Source organism: Scomber japonicus, chromosome 19 (assembly GCF_027409825.1).
Source record: "Scomber japonicus isolate fScoJap1 chromosome 19, fScoJap1.pri, whole genome shotgun sequence".
In the NCBI taxonomy this organism is placed as follows: domain Eukaryota; kingdom Metazoa; phylum Chordata; class Actinopteri; order Scombriformes; family Scombridae; genus Scomber; species Scomber japonicus.
The window spans coordinates 14,139,589-14,156,539 of record NC_070596.1 but is presented as its reverse complement, the minus strand read 5'-3'; the positions used below and the strand labels follow the sequence as shown (position 1 = coordinate 14,156,539).

General features: G+C 39.0%; 2 protein-coding genes across 4 annotated transcripts in view; one reads left to right on the top strand and one right to left on the bottom strand.

The window, feature by feature from the left end:
• The first annotated feature begins 58 nt into the window (after nt 1–58).
• On the top strand, nt 59–1,406 carry rln1 (relaxin 1). Its single transcript, XM_053340463.1, has 2 exons — nt 59–559; nt 1,054–1,406. The coding sequence occupies exons 1-2, from the start codon at nt 364–366 to the stop codon at nt 1,404–1,406; spliced, it is 549 nt and encodes a 182-aa protein (XP_053196438.1). The 5' UTR covers nt 59–363.
• Nucleotides 1,407–3,377: 1,971 nt separating this feature from the next.
• The window catches only part of LOC128379805 (tyrosine-protein kinase JAK2-like), a 33,820-nt gene continuing 20,246 nt past the window's right edge, over nt 3,378–16,951 (bottom strand). The window contains exons 6-24 of one of the 3 annotated variants that reach the window (XM_053339445.1): nt 16,076–16,403; nt 15,799–15,918; nt 14,352–14,509; nt 14,119–14,230; nt 13,236–13,422; nt 12,138–12,262; nt 10,786–10,920; nt 10,516–10,603; nt 9,577–9,704; nt 9,360–9,498; nt 8,988–9,139; nt 8,356–8,506; nt 8,114–8,247; nt 7,531–7,720; nt 6,669–6,793; nt 6,364–6,536; nt 6,134–6,251; nt 5,445–5,558; nt 3,378–4,475 (exon numbers count right to left, since the gene is read on the bottom strand). In XM_053339445.1, coding sequence (XP_053195420.1) covers nt 4,368–4,475; nt 5,445–5,558; nt 6,134–6,251; nt 6,364–6,536; nt 6,669–6,793; nt 7,531–7,720; nt 8,114–8,247; nt 8,356–8,506; nt 8,988–9,139; nt 9,360–9,498; nt 9,577–9,704; nt 10,516–10,603; nt 10,786–10,920; nt 12,138–12,262; nt 13,236–13,422; nt 14,119–14,230; nt 14,352–14,509; nt 15,799–15,918; nt 16,076–16,403 — 2,785 coding nt within the window. In that variant the 3' untranslated portion in view covers nt 3,378–4,367. Of the gene's footprint in view, nt 4,476–5,444; nt 5,559–6,133; nt 6,252–6,363; nt 6,537–6,668; nt 6,794–7,530; nt 7,721–8,113; nt 8,248–8,355; nt 8,507–8,987; nt 9,140–9,359; nt 9,499–9,576; nt 9,705–10,515; nt 10,604–10,785; nt 10,921–12,137; nt 12,263–13,235; nt 13,423–14,118; nt 14,231–14,351; nt 14,510–15,798; nt 15,919–16,075; nt 16,404–16,951 lie in introns of those variants that run through there. The other 2 variants (XM_053339446.1, XM_053339447.1) reach the window with 2 other exon arrangements.

Below are 16,951 nucleotides of genomic sequence, written 5' to 3'. Positions count from 1 at the left end.
TTGTCATCAATCTAAATGACGTGTGTGTGTGTGTGAGAGAGAGAGAGAGAGAGAGAGAGAGAGCAAGGGAAGGAGGGAGGGAGGGAGGGAGGGAGAGCTGGAGGATGGCTTGAGGTTGAACGCATAGGTTGATGAGTGAACTAGTGACAAGCTCTATAAAAGCTTGTGTCTACTGACCAGGAGAGAATAAGAAGAGGAAACTCAAGTCTGCTCAGAAGAAAGATAAACAGAGGCGTGATCGGGCTCAACAGAACTCAGAAACAACAAGGAAAACCAGCAGGATCTGAAACACTCATCAGACCTGAGGAGAAACTCCTGACAAACGAGCCGGCTCGTTCTGTTTAGTTTCAGCAAAGTGAAAAAATGCTCTGGAGGTTGAGTCTTGCCATGGCCATGGTGTGTGTCGGTGGCATATGCAGCTGTGCGAAGGCTGATGTGATGAGCAGACTGGTCGCACCAAGGGACTACGGGGTGAAACTGTGTGGGAGAGAGTTCATCAGAGCCGTCATTTTCACCTGCGGCGGCTCCCGGTGGAGACGGTCCGTAGAGGGAGACTTGGGTGAGTTTATATGACTGAGAACAACAATACACTGTAAAATCTACATGTACTTAGTCTCAGAATATATTCTGATATAGCTGAGCTATAATATTACAAACTGATTTCTCAGTGAGCCTGAAGATGATTGGAAAGACCTGTAATTGATTTTCCTCATTCCAAAGTTCCTACAAAGAGCATGTTAGATATATTATACTTTATATTGCACTACAGAAGGTTTTTATGAGGTGAGAATATCCTCTGTCATTAAAGAGGCTAACAGAATCAGAAATGTAACCCCCTTGGTCAGCTCATGTTAATTGTTTAATTGTTAATTGAGTTTCTGAACAAAAATGTCATCTTTTATTCATATTTTGATCTGCTTCATTTTATATTACAAGGTACCTTTAAGAAATTATATGTATCAAGCTTTATAAATTGGCTTTAAATTAAGGTGATTTCTTTATTGAGGTAAATAAATACTTAAAATTATTTCTCTATCTTTTTTCTCCCTCCAGACCCCTTACAATGGAGTTCCCTCAGTGACGTTACAGTGGAGGACAACCAGCAAACATGGCAACGTGGCTCAGAGCTCACAGACAGCCGATCTCCTCTCCACATTCCCTCCTCTTACTCCCTGGCGGATCTCCTGGCCCTTTACGGGGCATTAGGAGACTGGCAGCAGCAGAGTGACCCCAACAACTCATGGGAGAAGTCTCAGCAGCTCACAGTTTTAGGCAAGCAAGAAGGTAACCCAATGGCTGCTGACTGGCCAGTACCCAGCAAGAAGAAGAGGAACTTTTCTCTGGGTGTGGCGGGGATGTGCTGTAGCCAGGGCTGCACTAAGAATGATATTGGACGATTGTGCTGAGGCAGAGGAGGGGGGGGGGGGGGAGGGAGGGAGGGAGGGTTGGGAGAAAAGTACAAAGGGTGGGTTATGGCAGAGGGATCGGTGGACAGTTTAGTTATGGAAAGTACATCAGTGGCTTAATAGGCTGTAGATCACTATTCCCACTCATGTCTAATTGCACAGAATATATAATGTGTATCAATAACAAACTGTTTCATCACATCACTACAACTGTGTCTTTCTTTCTTAATATTTTCTTAAATGTTGAAATATTAATTTATATTTTATTTCAAAATGTTGTGTATGGTATGTACTGTGTGTCTTCTTCCTTGAGAATACATTTTAAATACTGTGTAAATATGAAACATTGAGCAGTATCATATATTGTCTACAACACTTGCGGCAGAATTTGGAGCAATAAAGAGGATCTGTATTCTAACCTGCAGACTATCTGACTAAGCTGTTTTCATACTAGCACTGACTAATACAGCACATTAATGCCATTTAGGCTACTGTGAACTTATTGCTGGCCTCTGTTCACAACATTACGCCTGCCTGATCATTGTCTGTCAACACCCTTAGGACACGACATTAAAAGAGAGGATTTTTTTTTTCTTCTTTTTGTAACCCAATTAAAAACATTCATTTGACCCTCTGCACAAAACCCCTCAAGACTGACCATCTCCGGTTTAAATGTAGAAATCATTTTACAGCATAAACGTTATCTTCAAGAGAAAAAAAAACTCTTTGCACATTTGAAAGCTCTTTCACTGGGAGTGAAATGAAAAATAAATAAAGTTTCATGTGAAAATAATAAAAGGAGAAATGTCCACGTCCATAGTACTAAAGCATGTTTTGTCTTAGTAAAATCATAAGCACACCTGGAATATACTAAAATATTCATCTTTAAGTATTTACATCTATCTGCAAATACATATAATAAAGGGTTCATCTCATTCACACTGCAATAAAGTACAACTGGAATAAATGGGGAAAAACACAAAGTTTTATCTAGTTAACATCTTTAAATCTTTAAAAAAAAAAAGTATATTTCACAAATAATCATATTTGGTCATACAAAGAATATGACTAATAGTTGTAGAAGTTTCAAAAAAAGACAAGATTATGAATACAAAAGTATAAAAAACAGTCTATTAGGCAGCAACATTTGCAAACAAAGGTCTCATTTACAACCAAAAACTAAATATTCAGGATGATCAGATCATGAAGTCCAGAGGTGATGTTGTGTTTGTGTGTCAAAGTGCAAAAACCTGCTCTTTACAGTGACTCATGCTAAGATATGAGAGGAAATCCATCCTTTGACATTGTGTGTGTGTGTGTGTGTGTGTGTGTGTGTGTGTGTGACATGTGCTTGCATATGTAAATATGTGCAAAGAAGCTCTTGCAAAAAAAGAAATCAAGATATTGTTCCCTAATCAACTTTTTTTTTAAATCCCCTTGTTTTCACTGATCTATGAATGGCTGATATAATGTAATAAGACATTTTGAAATACAGGAGGAAAAGCACAGGTGTACATAGTTAAATTACCAGGGCACTTGAATAGAACAGAGCTATCCATAATCTTATCATGTATTTCTTGCTATGAAAAGTCAAAATTATAAATACACTCAATATATATACATGTTCAGCAACATCTTTAAAAATGCTTCAGTACCGCCCCCCCCCCCCCCCCGCCCCCCCCACACACACACACCTCTTCAACTATTGACATGAAGTATCTAAAGGCAAACAGTATAACCTTCCAACATTGAAAACATACTGTCATAACACACACATATATACACACACAAATACATACACACACACACACACACATATGGATATATATATATATATATAAATGTATATATATACATATATAAATATATATATATACATACACACACATATATATGCACACCCATTAGTAATTACAAAGGCATCATAAATCCCAGAGCTGGTTTCCTGTCGAGATAATGATGATATGATGATCTATTTCTCAGAGATTAATGAGCAGTTATTGTTGTCCCTCTGATATATTTCATTCTTTCCCCATTGTGTGAAATGATGTAAATAAATATGAGGAGATTGTGTGTTTAGTCTGACCTGTATTGTGTAGCTGGTGTCGTCATAGCAAAAATACCATCACAAAAAAAAAACCCCAACAAAGATCTGTGGATGTTTCTGCTGAATCACCCTCGATGTGCAATGAATATGTGTAAAAGTCCACTGTAACAGCAGAAACAGTGGTTAGTCCATAACTCTAAATCAGGTGAAGGAATAGCAGAATTACAGCTGGTGACTTAACAATTGTGGACTGTCTTTTTTCAGTCAAAGCATCAAGCAAGAGTGCCTGGCTGTCAGCAGGAGGAGCCACGCTCAGTTCCACTCCTCCATGTGGATGACTTCCACTCCACTGGTGATTTCTGTTAACAATCCCATGAGCTCAAAGTCATTTGCTAATGTACAGAATCAAATGGCTTTTTCATGATCTGTACATGTTGGACTTAATATTGAGGGCTACTTAAAGTATAGAAAATATCAGAATCTTAGAGAAGGATCTCCTCTTTCTGATCTCTATTGTCAAATTCAATGTGTAAAAAACTAAATGTACAAATAACACAAAGAAAATAATTTATCACACAATTAAATGTTCTTAGAAGCATCAGCAACTATATATTTGTTTGGTGTCTGACTCAGATGTAGTGTACTAATTTATCAGATCACCTGTATACTTTACATGGTCACAGACAGAAGTGCTAGTAAAGTGGATACAGCTGTCACTCCATCATCGGTGTTTGAGTAAATGTGACTCAAACCGAGCACCAAATGAAGAAAAACAAGAATGCTTCAGATGAGTGACTGCATCACCGCTGGAAACCGGAGACGTCACCAAGACATTCATTGTTCTGTTGAGATCTGTAAAGACCCACTCCTGGGAGTCAACGCTCAAAGGTCAAAGGTTCAGGAATCAATGCCGCTTATTCGTCCTTGCTGTCTCGCACAGTGTCCACACTGTGGATTAATGTCTTGAAAGTAGGCCGCAGTCCTGGGTCACTGCTCCAGCACTCCGTCATAATCTTGTGAATCTGAAGGAAGAATCAGACCAAAGAATATTAACAACCAAAGCAAAAATAAAACTATTTCATATTTTGAGTTAGATTTTGTAATAACAGAGCTCTCTGTTCAGTTTACATTCGATAAGGCATTTTATACCACTCATACCACACATACCACTCTTTTCTGCTTAGGGACAGGAATAATATTTGCAGAGTTAACTGACAAAACAGTGTGTTGGAAAAGCATTAATAGTGAATTTTTACGAATATTTATTTCCTACAAATATTTTCAAAATTATTTGTTTCTCAGGAAGAAACAAAACATCAAATAGCTGTGCACTGGTCATCTCTGTCTCTGTGTCATGGGTGTAGAAATAGTTGCAGGTCTGTCTGTGTGTGTGTGTGTGTGTGTGTGTGTGTGTGTGCGTGTGCGTGTGCGTGTGCGTGTGCGTGTGCGCGTAGTGGAGCTGAGTAGTCCGAGCAGTCAACCATTTTATGGAAGACCCAGTTAATAAAAATGTAAAAAAAATATATATATTTTTACGACTTTTATTCCAATACAAATAATTTTGCTGTCTCAACAAATACATATACTATGCTCTTGAACCAAGAGACATTTTTGTTGCATTATATAGTAGGCTATACTAAAAAAACACTTTTGCAGGTTTTTTGTAGTGTGAATTAGGTTGTCACCATACCAGAATTGTAATACTTTGATACAATACTATTATTAAAAAAAAACAAAAAACAATACTTGATACCACTTTTTTCTCTTTTTTTCCATTAAATTTGGCATGGCTAGGGTAGGACCATGTGACTGGTGGTTCAGCCACATGTTGAGGACCAGTTGATTTTCTCACCGTTGTTTCATCTGTGCAACCGTGGGTTGAAAATCTAATTGTAGATCTGTTTTTTACGGCTTTTGTACTTTCAATAATATATGTGTAATGAACAGACATTATATTGTTTGACAATCTTAGTGTGTATAGAGTTACTGACCTCCTTTGGACAATGATCAGGCGCAGGCAACCTATATCCTTGTTTCAGCAGGTCAATGAGATGGTAGACAATCATCTGACCCTGCTTCTCATTTCCCATCTTGTCCATAAACACCTAAAAGGAAAAAATAAATTGAGTTACCCGAAACAGCTGATGAGAAGTGCTTCCGATTTTTAAGCATCTCTGCAAGAGAGCTGAGTGCTCAATCAACTGATTTCTTAGACGGCTCTACAAGCTAATTGTACTGGACAATTAAGTTTGCAGTGGCCCCTTCTCTTAAACTTCTCTTTTTGAGCTGCCAATTCTGTTGCCTTATTTTCTTATTTATTTATTCTCACTTTTATAAAACAAAACAACATTTCTGAGTCTAATGTGAGGTCAAAGATTGTGCCAATGCCCTGATCTGCATGTTTCCTACATGTTTGCTGAATAAGCCTAGACTCAGTCCCACCCCTTCCTTCTATCACAACTGACTATCATCATCTGATTAATCACAATAAATCCAAAAATAACTGCCCAATATTTGGGGCAGTTGGCATCAAAGTTATAAGTCAAAGAAAAGACTGATCATCTCAATAAATTCTTAAATTGTGAAATAATAATTTTCAACCCACACAAAAAAATACTCAAAGTTACAGAGCAGAAAATTCATAATGTTGACCTAAAAAACTAAAGTGAAATTGGCGTACCGCTGGTGGGCTGCAGTTCTTGTCACTGTAAGTGAATAGTTCGTAGAGGACAACACCAAAACTCCAAATATCTGATGCCACAGAGAACTTGCTTTCTGTCAGCGACTCTGGAGCATACCTGGAAAAACACCACAACACCTTATGATATACAAAGTTTTCTTCATGTAATTCACAGGATCTTAAAAGACTTTCGGAGCTGCTAACAAACAGGTGCAGTGTGTCTTCCTCACCAGAAGATGGGGCTTTCCCCGGGTTCTCTGACAGTGTAGTACTCTTTGTCCTGCGGCAGCACCTTAGTCAGACCGAAATCGCCAATCTTCACCCTCATCTCGCTCTCCACTAGTATATTCCTAGTGGCCAGGTCTCTGTGTATGTATCGCTTGGTGGCAAGGTAGTCCATACCCTGGAAGAAAATTGGTTGAATCATATCATAACTTATACTATAATCATGGCTTTTTAAAATGTAGTACAATATTTATGTATGTATGACTATATTTATTCTTTAAAGTCTGTACTCTTAACTACCCTATATTACCTTGCAAATCTGAGATGCATAGTGCAGCAGTTTCTTGGAATCAAAGCGGTCCTTGTGTTTGATGAGATAATCTCTCAAGCTGCCGTAGGGGAGGTACTCCATGATCAGCCGGAGGTTCCTTCGCCCTGAAAAAGACAGATGTTAAGTGCAATGTTCAGGAGGGAAAACATGGTGTGCGAGAGGTGGAAGTGGAGGCCTTGCCTAAAATGTTATTATGTGTAAAAAAAATATTCTGGGTGGGAATATCAAGTCAGGGAATAGATATAAGCTGTGATCTGGAGCCAAATGTGTGTAAAAGGAGAACATGACTTATCTTCAAATACAAGTTTTGGAAGGAAACACATTTTGAGACATAGAGGGGAAGTACAGACGACATAATAGAAGTACATACAATATATAATCTCAAACAGTGTTGGGGCATGTGATCCCATAAAATGCAGCAAAGTTTAGTTGTTAACTCACGGTTATGGTCTGCCCAAGCCCAAGTGACGCTAAGCAACCAAGTCATGATTTTAGAAGCCTGAAATAATGTTGGTGTGCAGTATTTCATGAGGGAAAAAAAGGCAATGAAGAAATGTACTTTTTATCTAATACATTTAATCAACTTGGGACGCTGTTGGAAATCCAGACCCCCATATTAGGAATCACTGATCCAAAAAGCATTCATTTTGATTACAGTGTCATAACAGGTTGGTGAGGAAGTTGAGATTCTTAATTATTGTATTCTAGTTTTTTGTCACATTGTTTTTTGTCTCTGAATTTTGCTACTTAGTCAAATTACACTACAAGACAAGTTACACAGCTTGAAAACAGAGGACATTGGCCATTTCATTTAGCACAGGTAGAAACGGTGTGCTCATACCTGCACTATAACAGACTCCTTTATATTTGACGATGTTTTCATGATGGAGGGATTTGAGGATCTCGATTTCCCGCTCGAAGTCCCGGAGGTGCTCGGCCGTGCTGTGCTGCAGTTTCTTCACCGCTACTACCTCCCCTGTGCTGTCCTGTAGGGGGTCGTACCTGCACATCTCCACACTGCCAAAATTACCCTTCAGTGTGTGATGGAGCATGTGGATGGAGCAGAGACACAGTTATGATTTCATCTAGGTTTTGAGCACAAATAAATGAGTTACTGACAGTATAATTTACCAGGATGGATTCAATGAGCTGCACAATTAGAGAAAGATTTAGTTGTGTCATCATTAACATTATCCGCTGAGAAAAATGGAACATTTTCAGGAATTGTTTCTTTCATTTCAAATATTGCTTCCAATATTTCATGACATCTGGGAAATATTATGCGAACATCTGTGGTGACCTCAGAAGTATTTAGTAATGTGAGTTGAATAAATCATAAAGAATGTGACAAATACAATTCCATCAACTGGATAAGTGAGCAAACCAAGTGTGTGTGTGTGTGTGTGTGTGTGTGCACCCCTCACTTTGCCCAGCTGTTTGAGAAAGATGAGGTGTCTCTCCTCAAACTGAGCAGGCTCCTGGTTCTCGGAGGTCCACGGGAAGCCGAAGCCTCGTGTCCTGCTGGGTACCATGTCACTCTCCACCAGCAGCTCATAGTCTGCAACACACGTTATTTTTTTAAACATTTGCACATATATGACGAGGAAACGACTGTTGCATATCTCAGTGTGCCTGGTTACATGTTTGTCTCCAGTTGTCTTCCTACCTGGTGTGAAGAGACTGTTGAGATCTCTGATAATTGCTCTGAAGGACGGCCTGTGTGAGGGCTCATAGTCCATACAGCTGTTAATCAGATTGGCCAGCTCTGTCCACTTAGGAGCAGGCAGCTGGTGCCTGTCCTCATAGAATAAGTTCTTCTGTAGAGGCAAATAAAAGAGAGAAAGTCAGGATCTGCATGTTTTCAATTTGGTTAAGAGTGATGATAAACATGCTAGGAAGAGCCAGGAAGTTAGCAGACATTCTTCAATAGCATATGGTATGTTTTAAATAACCCCCTGTCCTTCTCACTTTAAAAAGAGGCTTAAGGAATAGTTTGATATTTTAGAAAATTAGGTTATTTGCTTTCTTGCATAGAGTGATATAAAAATATCTAAGCCACTATGAGAGTGGTATGATAAAAAGAATAACTTTAGCTTAGCATAAAGACAAAAACTGAAGTATCACATTGTGGTTTTGTAGGGCGTTATGTGCTATCAGTCTGTGAGGTTGTAAGATAACCAGCCTTAACCTCACTGTAACACTTCATTTAATGTCTCCCAAAATGTCAAACTCTTCCTTTTAATACAGATCATTGTCATTAACTGAATTTATTATCTACGCATCCTTTGTTTTTGTGACCTTTGAGCAGTCCAGGGTGCTAAGTGGTTTGTCTCCGCCACTGCAGATCTCCCAAAGCGTGGTACCAAAGCCCCACTTATCTGTGGCTAAACTCAGGTTTTGGGGGTTTTCAATGCATTCAGGGGGCACCCATGGGATACGCTCCACCAGAACTGAGGGACAGACAGACAGAAAGGAGATGGAGGTTCATAAAAAAAAAATTAGGAATGGAGAAAAAATGACAAAAACTAATTTAATTTGGTCTACGAGGTGACTAAGGCAGTCACACCAAAGCAAAACTATGTTAGCTGACATTAATCCCACATGGCATCACAGAGGTGTAAAGGACAAGTCGTGTCACATCAGTGCCACGCATGATGTCGTGTTTCTCACCTTCTTTGGGCAGCACAGTGATGCTGATACCAGGGTCACTGAGCTTGATGAAGGGCAGGCTGCCCGTCTTACGATCCTCCTTTCTGATCAAAAGAACATTCTTGGCACACAGATTTCCATGGATGAGGTTCTTATCCTCCTGTGAGCACAAATGAAAGGGACAATTACTTTGAGTTAAAGGCTACTACTGGTTTTAAGTGATTTACTGTACTCTTACCAGGTAGTGCATAGCCCATGCCAGCTGTTTAGCCACTTCAAGCTTCCATGTAATGTTGACACAACTCTTGTTCTTTTTCAGATAGGTGTCCAGAGACCCGAATTTACCATACTCCTGCACCATCATGTCTGACAGAGAGATGAGAGAATTTCATTTTTCAAGTGGCAAAATGACACATTGAAACAAAACTATGAAAACTGTAATGTAACCAGTCTGCGGTTTACTGCAGCTTATTTATTGTGTGTAATTATAGAGAGATGTTGACTCTATTTTTCCATCTGGTTCTCTTCAATCTGAATAGCCCACATGATGCTTTTTTGTGGTTTTGTTCACGAAATATGAGCTGAAAAGCATCCTTTCTTCTGAATTTTAAGGATAATTAGTGAAATATGCTATGATTTATAGAAGAAATGGGTGACCCTGACAAACAATGATAACAAAACCAAACTAAAACACTAGAAACAAAATCTTTACACACATTTCAATTTTTTTCTTTCTTGTCTGTTCTTTGTCATTTCACAGAAATAGAAAAGGTTTCCCACACTGTGCTCTGATGACATGGAGAGTAGCAGGTAGAGTAATGATCAAGACTGCAGTGGCCCATTAGTGACTTGCTGATCCTGAGGGCTTAATCCAGCCAGAGTGGGAGGTCAGGGTATGGCACATAGCAGGTCAAGCAGCCTCATTTCCTCTCTGTCCTCATCTAATGTCAACACTACTGTTTTAGAGTGAGCTTCCTCCTGACTGTGTGAAACAGACGTGTTTCATCTCACCTCTCTCATCTACAGTACACATAAAATCTTAAACTGTCTTTTTGATATGGTGCATTCCAGAGTAACCACAATGATTCCTTCATTTATGACCATGGTTAAGATGTGACACTTGTAGTAGTGATTGTTTCTTTTTTTTTATAAATGTATGCATGTATTGTAAACTTACTCTCATCTCCACAAACGCACACGCCATAGTTGAGGAGTAAGTGCTTGTGGGAGAGTTGACTCATCATGCTGGCTGCTTCAAAGAACGACTACGAGGGATAGAAGGAGAGAAGAGATGAGGACATGAGTGAATTTCCTTTTTATCCTGTTAACTTGTCTCCTCTGCGCTCGTGTCTTCAGCGTGAGTGAAAACACGAAAACAAACGACGACAAAAAAAAAGTTCATTTAACCAGTCAACCACTCACACACTCACTCAGTCAATAAGCCAACCTCTGAATAGTTGCGGTGAGCCTTGTCCAGGATCTTGATGACAACATCTATCTGGTGCACCTCTCCGTAGTCTCCAAGCTCTTTCCTCACACCGCAGAAGATCTTGGTGAACGTTCCTTGGCCCAGACTCTCATTCTAAAATGTTGAGAAGAACTTTAATATGTTTAAAACCGACTTTGGAAAGGAGGTGGAGTGCATTTTCTCCGGCCGAAGAGAGTTATTTTAACTGTCCAACTACTATTAAGGGGCATATGTTATTTGGTACAGTGCACGTCAGTACAGGTTAACACATATTTTATCATTTGACATAAAAGTTATGAGAGAAAACCCTCACGTGAGCACACATAGAAACTCATACAGTATTTACAAAACAATCTTCTATTTTATAATGGTACATTTTCTTTGTTGCCATTGCCAAAGACAAAGAAGGGAGTTACTGAATCTTTGAAAGTGTCTCTGAAGTTTAGTGACTGAAGGACTGCAGAATCAGCAAATAAGAAGCCCAAAAATGGGTCACTGTCTTTCTCACCTGCAGCCCCGAAACCGAGCTAAATAGCGTCATCTCCTGCCTGCCTTTTACCAGGACTGAGCTGTGACTCAATCAGCTACCTCACATAGTATCTGACCACAAGCCTTTGACTGATTTTAAACTCAGCAAAACACAAGTAAAGTCTCCATCTCTCATCTAACTGCATGAAAAAGCTTAACAGTAGCTCAAAACAGGAAGATAACAAACAAACACCTGTTGTATTTGCTAAAGAATTGGTGAGAAAGATAAGATTGCAATACAAAAAAACCCCCCTCAGCTATTAGATAAGAAGAACGACTTCTGTGGTTTTCCTGTGACAGACCTGTTGTACAAAACTTGAAAGGCTTGAACAACAGAAAACAGTGCACCGGAAACGACCCAGTCACCGAATGGCTGACACACACTGTCGCTTGGAGACGCGCACCACACGCACAACACTCACAACACTCACAAATGCCCGCTGGGATTTCTATTGACACTGAGCTGCTGTAGGCGGGTCAATTAAAAAGTCTTTTCGTTAACTGCAGCGACCTCACTAACCCTGCAGGAGTCTTTGTTTCTGAGCCTCTCATTGAGATTTGTAGCACTCTGGCTAAGGCTGACAACCTTACAATGGGCATCATCACTATTAAATCATTTGCAAATAGAAAACAGCTGGCCACTCACTAAGGTAAATCACCTTTTCAATACTCTTGTTAGCTTCTATAAATAACTACAGTGTATGTAAAACTAATACAACCCTACAATAAATAGACTGAAGATCTGGCCCAGTAAGGACAGAGAGAGAAAACACTGAAGAAAGAAGTCAAAAACGGTATCTTACGGTGACGAGGTCCTCTTTTCGGATCTTGTGGAAAACCATCTGGCTGATGTCGTGCATGTGAAGAGAAGGAGACAGCGGGACCTCTGCCCCTTGGTTACTTCTGCACACCAGCATGTTGGATTTGTCTGAAGAAATATAAAAGGTGGACATGGATTAACCCATACTACCTACAGTACTAGTTTTTGCTTTTCCATGTGTGACACTGTTTAATTGCACATTTGAGTACCAATGTAACAAGCTACCAACTGTAAAAGTTTTTAATCTTGAGTATCAGCATGAATAAAATCTAGGTTTTTAGGTTCTATGGCCTTTATATTTGGATAACTTTACTCAGAAACAGGAGATTTTGCCAGAATAGCTTTGACAGCTGGAAACCTGATGAAATAATCATTGAGTCATTAGTATTCATCAACACCTCCATTATACCCACAGAGCTGTAATTGTCATGTTGTGCTGTAAAAAAAATCTTACTTTTTACCCTTTTAAAGGATAATATTGATTCTGCTGCAGTGCATGAATACAATACAGTTCAAAATCAATACAGTTCTATCAGTGTTTTAACATTTCTTCAAAAAGTTCATACAGGGGTCATTGGTTACTTTAAAGAACAATGATACTGCAGTCTTCATTGGCCTAAATCCAATGGGAATTCCAAAACAAGACGTCTGATGTGAACAGAAGCTTGGTCATTGGCTTGGAGATTGAAGAGATTTGAGAAGAAAGCTGAATAATTACAGAATGACAAGATCAGTGTCATTGACTCCTGTAAAGAATTATGTCGGGCTTAAACAAGGGGTAATTGGTTGAGAGGCAAAAATGGCTCATTGTACACTAACTGATTCAATCGAGTTTGAAAGTTCCAGCTCCTTTCACCATTGTCTTATATTTTCAAATAATAGTTTTCAAAATGTCATGAAATATAACTGGAACATCTAACATGATTCAGATCTTGAAGCCTAAACATGATTTATTCAATATTCTCTTGTGTGAATCATGATTACTTAATGTTTTGAAATCAATCCAGGTTCAAATACAAGTTAAGTGATAAGATGCTGATGCCAATTTTTTGCTAATTTTTTGTTTACTGTCTATACTGACCTCTGGGACTGGGGGCGCAGCACTTGGTCAGCTGGAATGTGTATCCATCTGTGCGAAGTGCCTCTTTTTGGTAGCAGTGCAAAAGTTCTCTGAGGGAACCAAAGCTCTTCTTGGCACCGCTCAGGATGTACTCCCCCGACTCTGTCTTCACAATCTGACAGTGCTTATAGTCCACCATTGTTTCGTACTGAAAATAAAATAAAATAGAAATTTATAATTAAGTTGCACAAAATATCATTTTATCTGACTACAGAAAAGAATCACTGTAAGTAAGTCTACATACGATCTCAACAGACTTACAAATCTGCTACTTCAATTTAATTTAAACTTCCCTCAGTCCCACTTATTTTGTATCAATGCCACAATTGTTAAATTGAATGAATGGAATAATGTAAAACTGATTTAAAACACAAGACACATAGTATGTCACAGTGTATATGGTGCTGTTATCAGCCGAGCATCTGAGTGGTCCATTTAATGTGAAAGTCAAACCTTATTGCTCCCTCCAGTGGTTGAAATGATGGACATTATTTTAGAAGCTCTGATGTGCACACATTTAACACCTTTAAGACTAACTGTGTTTTAGTGCAACAGTAAACAAACACAGTTTGCAGCCATGCGGTTAAACATTGTGATGCAGTAGTCACTGTAACTTTGACCATCTTCCTCTTTACTAGAACAAACAACAGCTACACCACAGCACTTCAGTACATTTACAATACAGTCTAATTACCCTAGCTGTGACATGCTTCAGCTAACAGAGTTCAGGAAGTAAGATAGTACTGTCAATCAAATAGCAAAGACTTTGTTGAAACCTGTAAAGTCACATGTGAGAAATGCAGTACTTCACATTGAAGATGAAGTGAACATTTGGAGTGCTTACCCCCACCACAAACGACATGAAGAATTTGTTATAGTCCCTGGGGCTACAGCGAAGGATGTAAAGGCCTTGGTGGTTACCAGAGCGACGCAGCTTACCAATTGTAAACTCCATCCTGTTATAAAAAGAGACAGTGTGTCTTTGTATGGGTGTGATGTGTGTGAATCTTTGGTTGTAGGGGCACAAGCACATGTGTGATGTGCTACATCTGTGCACACTGTCTGTGCGATACTCACGACACAGGGCCATGGCAGTAGCTGTGAATGCACTCGAGAAGTCTTGGCGGGGCCACCTCTTTACAAAGATAGTGATTGGCATCTGCAACCAGTCTGTAATATCCATCAACTAATGATACAAATGACAGAGCTTCAGAGAGAGAAGGAAAGTCCAGTTCCTTAGTGGACACACAGAAAGAAAGAGTGAAGAGAGGGGAGGCAGAAAGAGACAAAAGTACATTAATCAGTACCTCATTTTATTATTTTTGCATTTCAGCACTTTTTAATATTCTGTACTATTATGAGCCATTGCTATGACATTTCATTTGAATGTGCGCTGTATAGTGTATAATCTGAATGACAAATAAAATCAATCTTATCTTATTATCTTTTCTTATAACAGCTGGCTTTTTTCTTCCCTTAACTCAACATTTACACTTCATATTCTGGCTGATAAACAATATTCATCTCTCACCCTCCCATTAAATTAGTAATCACATACAAACATCACAAATAAATAGAGAGACCCTGAGCCTGAGCACAACCATATTATCCATCTATCTGTCCTCCAACAAGTGGGGGAGGTATATAGCCCCACTCCACCCACCTATCCATCACCCATTAAGTGTCATAAACTTAAAAGGTTGATATAATGGGTTATTGTTTTGGAGCCATGCAAGAAGAGTCCTTAAACTGAGCAAAATAACCCTTTAAATCTATAAACTGAAGACTGCATTAAAGAAAATAGTTAAAAGATACAAAACTCTGGTTGTGATAATCTTGATCATTAAGCTATTAAATCGTTTATCTCCTTGTGTGCAATTGAATTGATGGTCAAAACTGTCTTTCAAACTGATGATTAGCAAATGTTGCTGCGACTTAACCTTAAACCTTGCGCCTACATTATCCACAATGCAACTCTACCGCTGATTCGGACAACATTTGGTTCAAATCACTAGCCTCAAATAGAGATGGAACTTGTTGCTCACTTTATCTGTCTGGCATTTAGAATTATTTACAATAAGTAGGAGTTACTATTGGTGAATCAGAGCTTCAGCTGCTCTTCTGCAGAAGTCTGGTAACCTTCCTTCTTTATGACTTTCTGATCCTTTTTTATTATCCAACATGTAGTTTTTAGCATATCAGAAATGGTCCAACTCCCTCTGGAGTCACAATTTCCCACAAGACCAATAAATAAACTGGTGTGTGAGATATGCAGGGTTCAGCTGTTGTTACAAGCTACTTTAACAGTTTGGATTTGACAACAAGAATGTGATCATTTAGAAACATTTCTGATTCATGTTATTATCATAACTGATTTAATGTCTAAACAGTGTAATTTGGATGACAGACTTTGGCCAAAATAAATTAGAATAGAATAAATCAAAGTAAACCACTTATTAGTCTCAAGAGTGAAAGCAGAGAAAAGTGGAACAGAGCACAAAGAGGATTTCAGTGTGTGTTATACCAGGATCTGGTTGTCCTGTCTGGTGAGGGAAACGATGCGACTCTCCACAGAGCCTTCCTGATTGGACTGTTTGATGCTGATGTCTATAACTTCTGGGAAGTCACAGTATGTCTGCAGCTCCTACAGACACAAAAAGAGTACAAATAAATGGGTTATATTTGTTTTAGATGAGGAAGCACGCACACACAGTATTCTTGTTGTTATCAGCAATTAATTGTAATCAACTCCTGGTGCTCCATCTATTGGTTAAAACCAGCCAGGAAAACCAATACATTACCATAGCAACATGAAACCATCCCCTGGGTCTTACCTCCTTTGCTCCCTCCTCCTCTTTACATTTTGACCACTGGATGCCCTTGTTGCCCGTGACAATGATGGTAACCTCGCGTGCGGAGAGATCGGTGACTTGGAAGCGCTCAGAGTAGAGGGATGGAAGCAACATCTCGAGGCTCATCAGGTATTTAAGTCTGAGGTTGCACACTGTGGCTTTGCATTCAGTGAACTGCTGGATGAACTTCCTGAAGCGAAAACGGATCCGTTTCCGAGTTAAGATGTTGTATTCCTGGATGCGGTCTCGCATGCATCTTGGTAGGAAGGACTTGTAGCTGAAAGCAGCACGGGGGGTCAGGGGTCAGGTGGTTGATCAGGTGAAAATGGAGTTCAGAATAACAAAAAGGGGAGGGAGTGAAGAACAAACACAGGCAAAGAGGAAAGACAAAGAAGAAATCAAATTTAAGAGCTAACTAGGGTTGGAACAAACTGATTGAGTCATTGATGAGTCAATTGATAGATAAGTACTTTTTTGATAATCAACTGTTTCAGTCAAGCAAAAATGCTACAAAGTTACAGCTTCCACCTCAAATCTTTACTATGTGATGCTTCTCTTCATCATATGTAATAGTAAACTGAATATCTTTGGATTCTAAACTTTTGCTTTTTCCATTTCATAGACTAATCATAATAAAAAAAATAATACTATTCAGGATTAATTAAAAAGAAATGAATTATACTTAGAATGTTAAGTATGGACACAGTTCATAAACATAGTGCAGGTCAAATAAGAGACACTCTGAACCACTAAACCATACAAAGAGATAATTGATTTGACTGAATGAACTGCATGGAACTATCTTGATGCTTACTGTATCCTGAG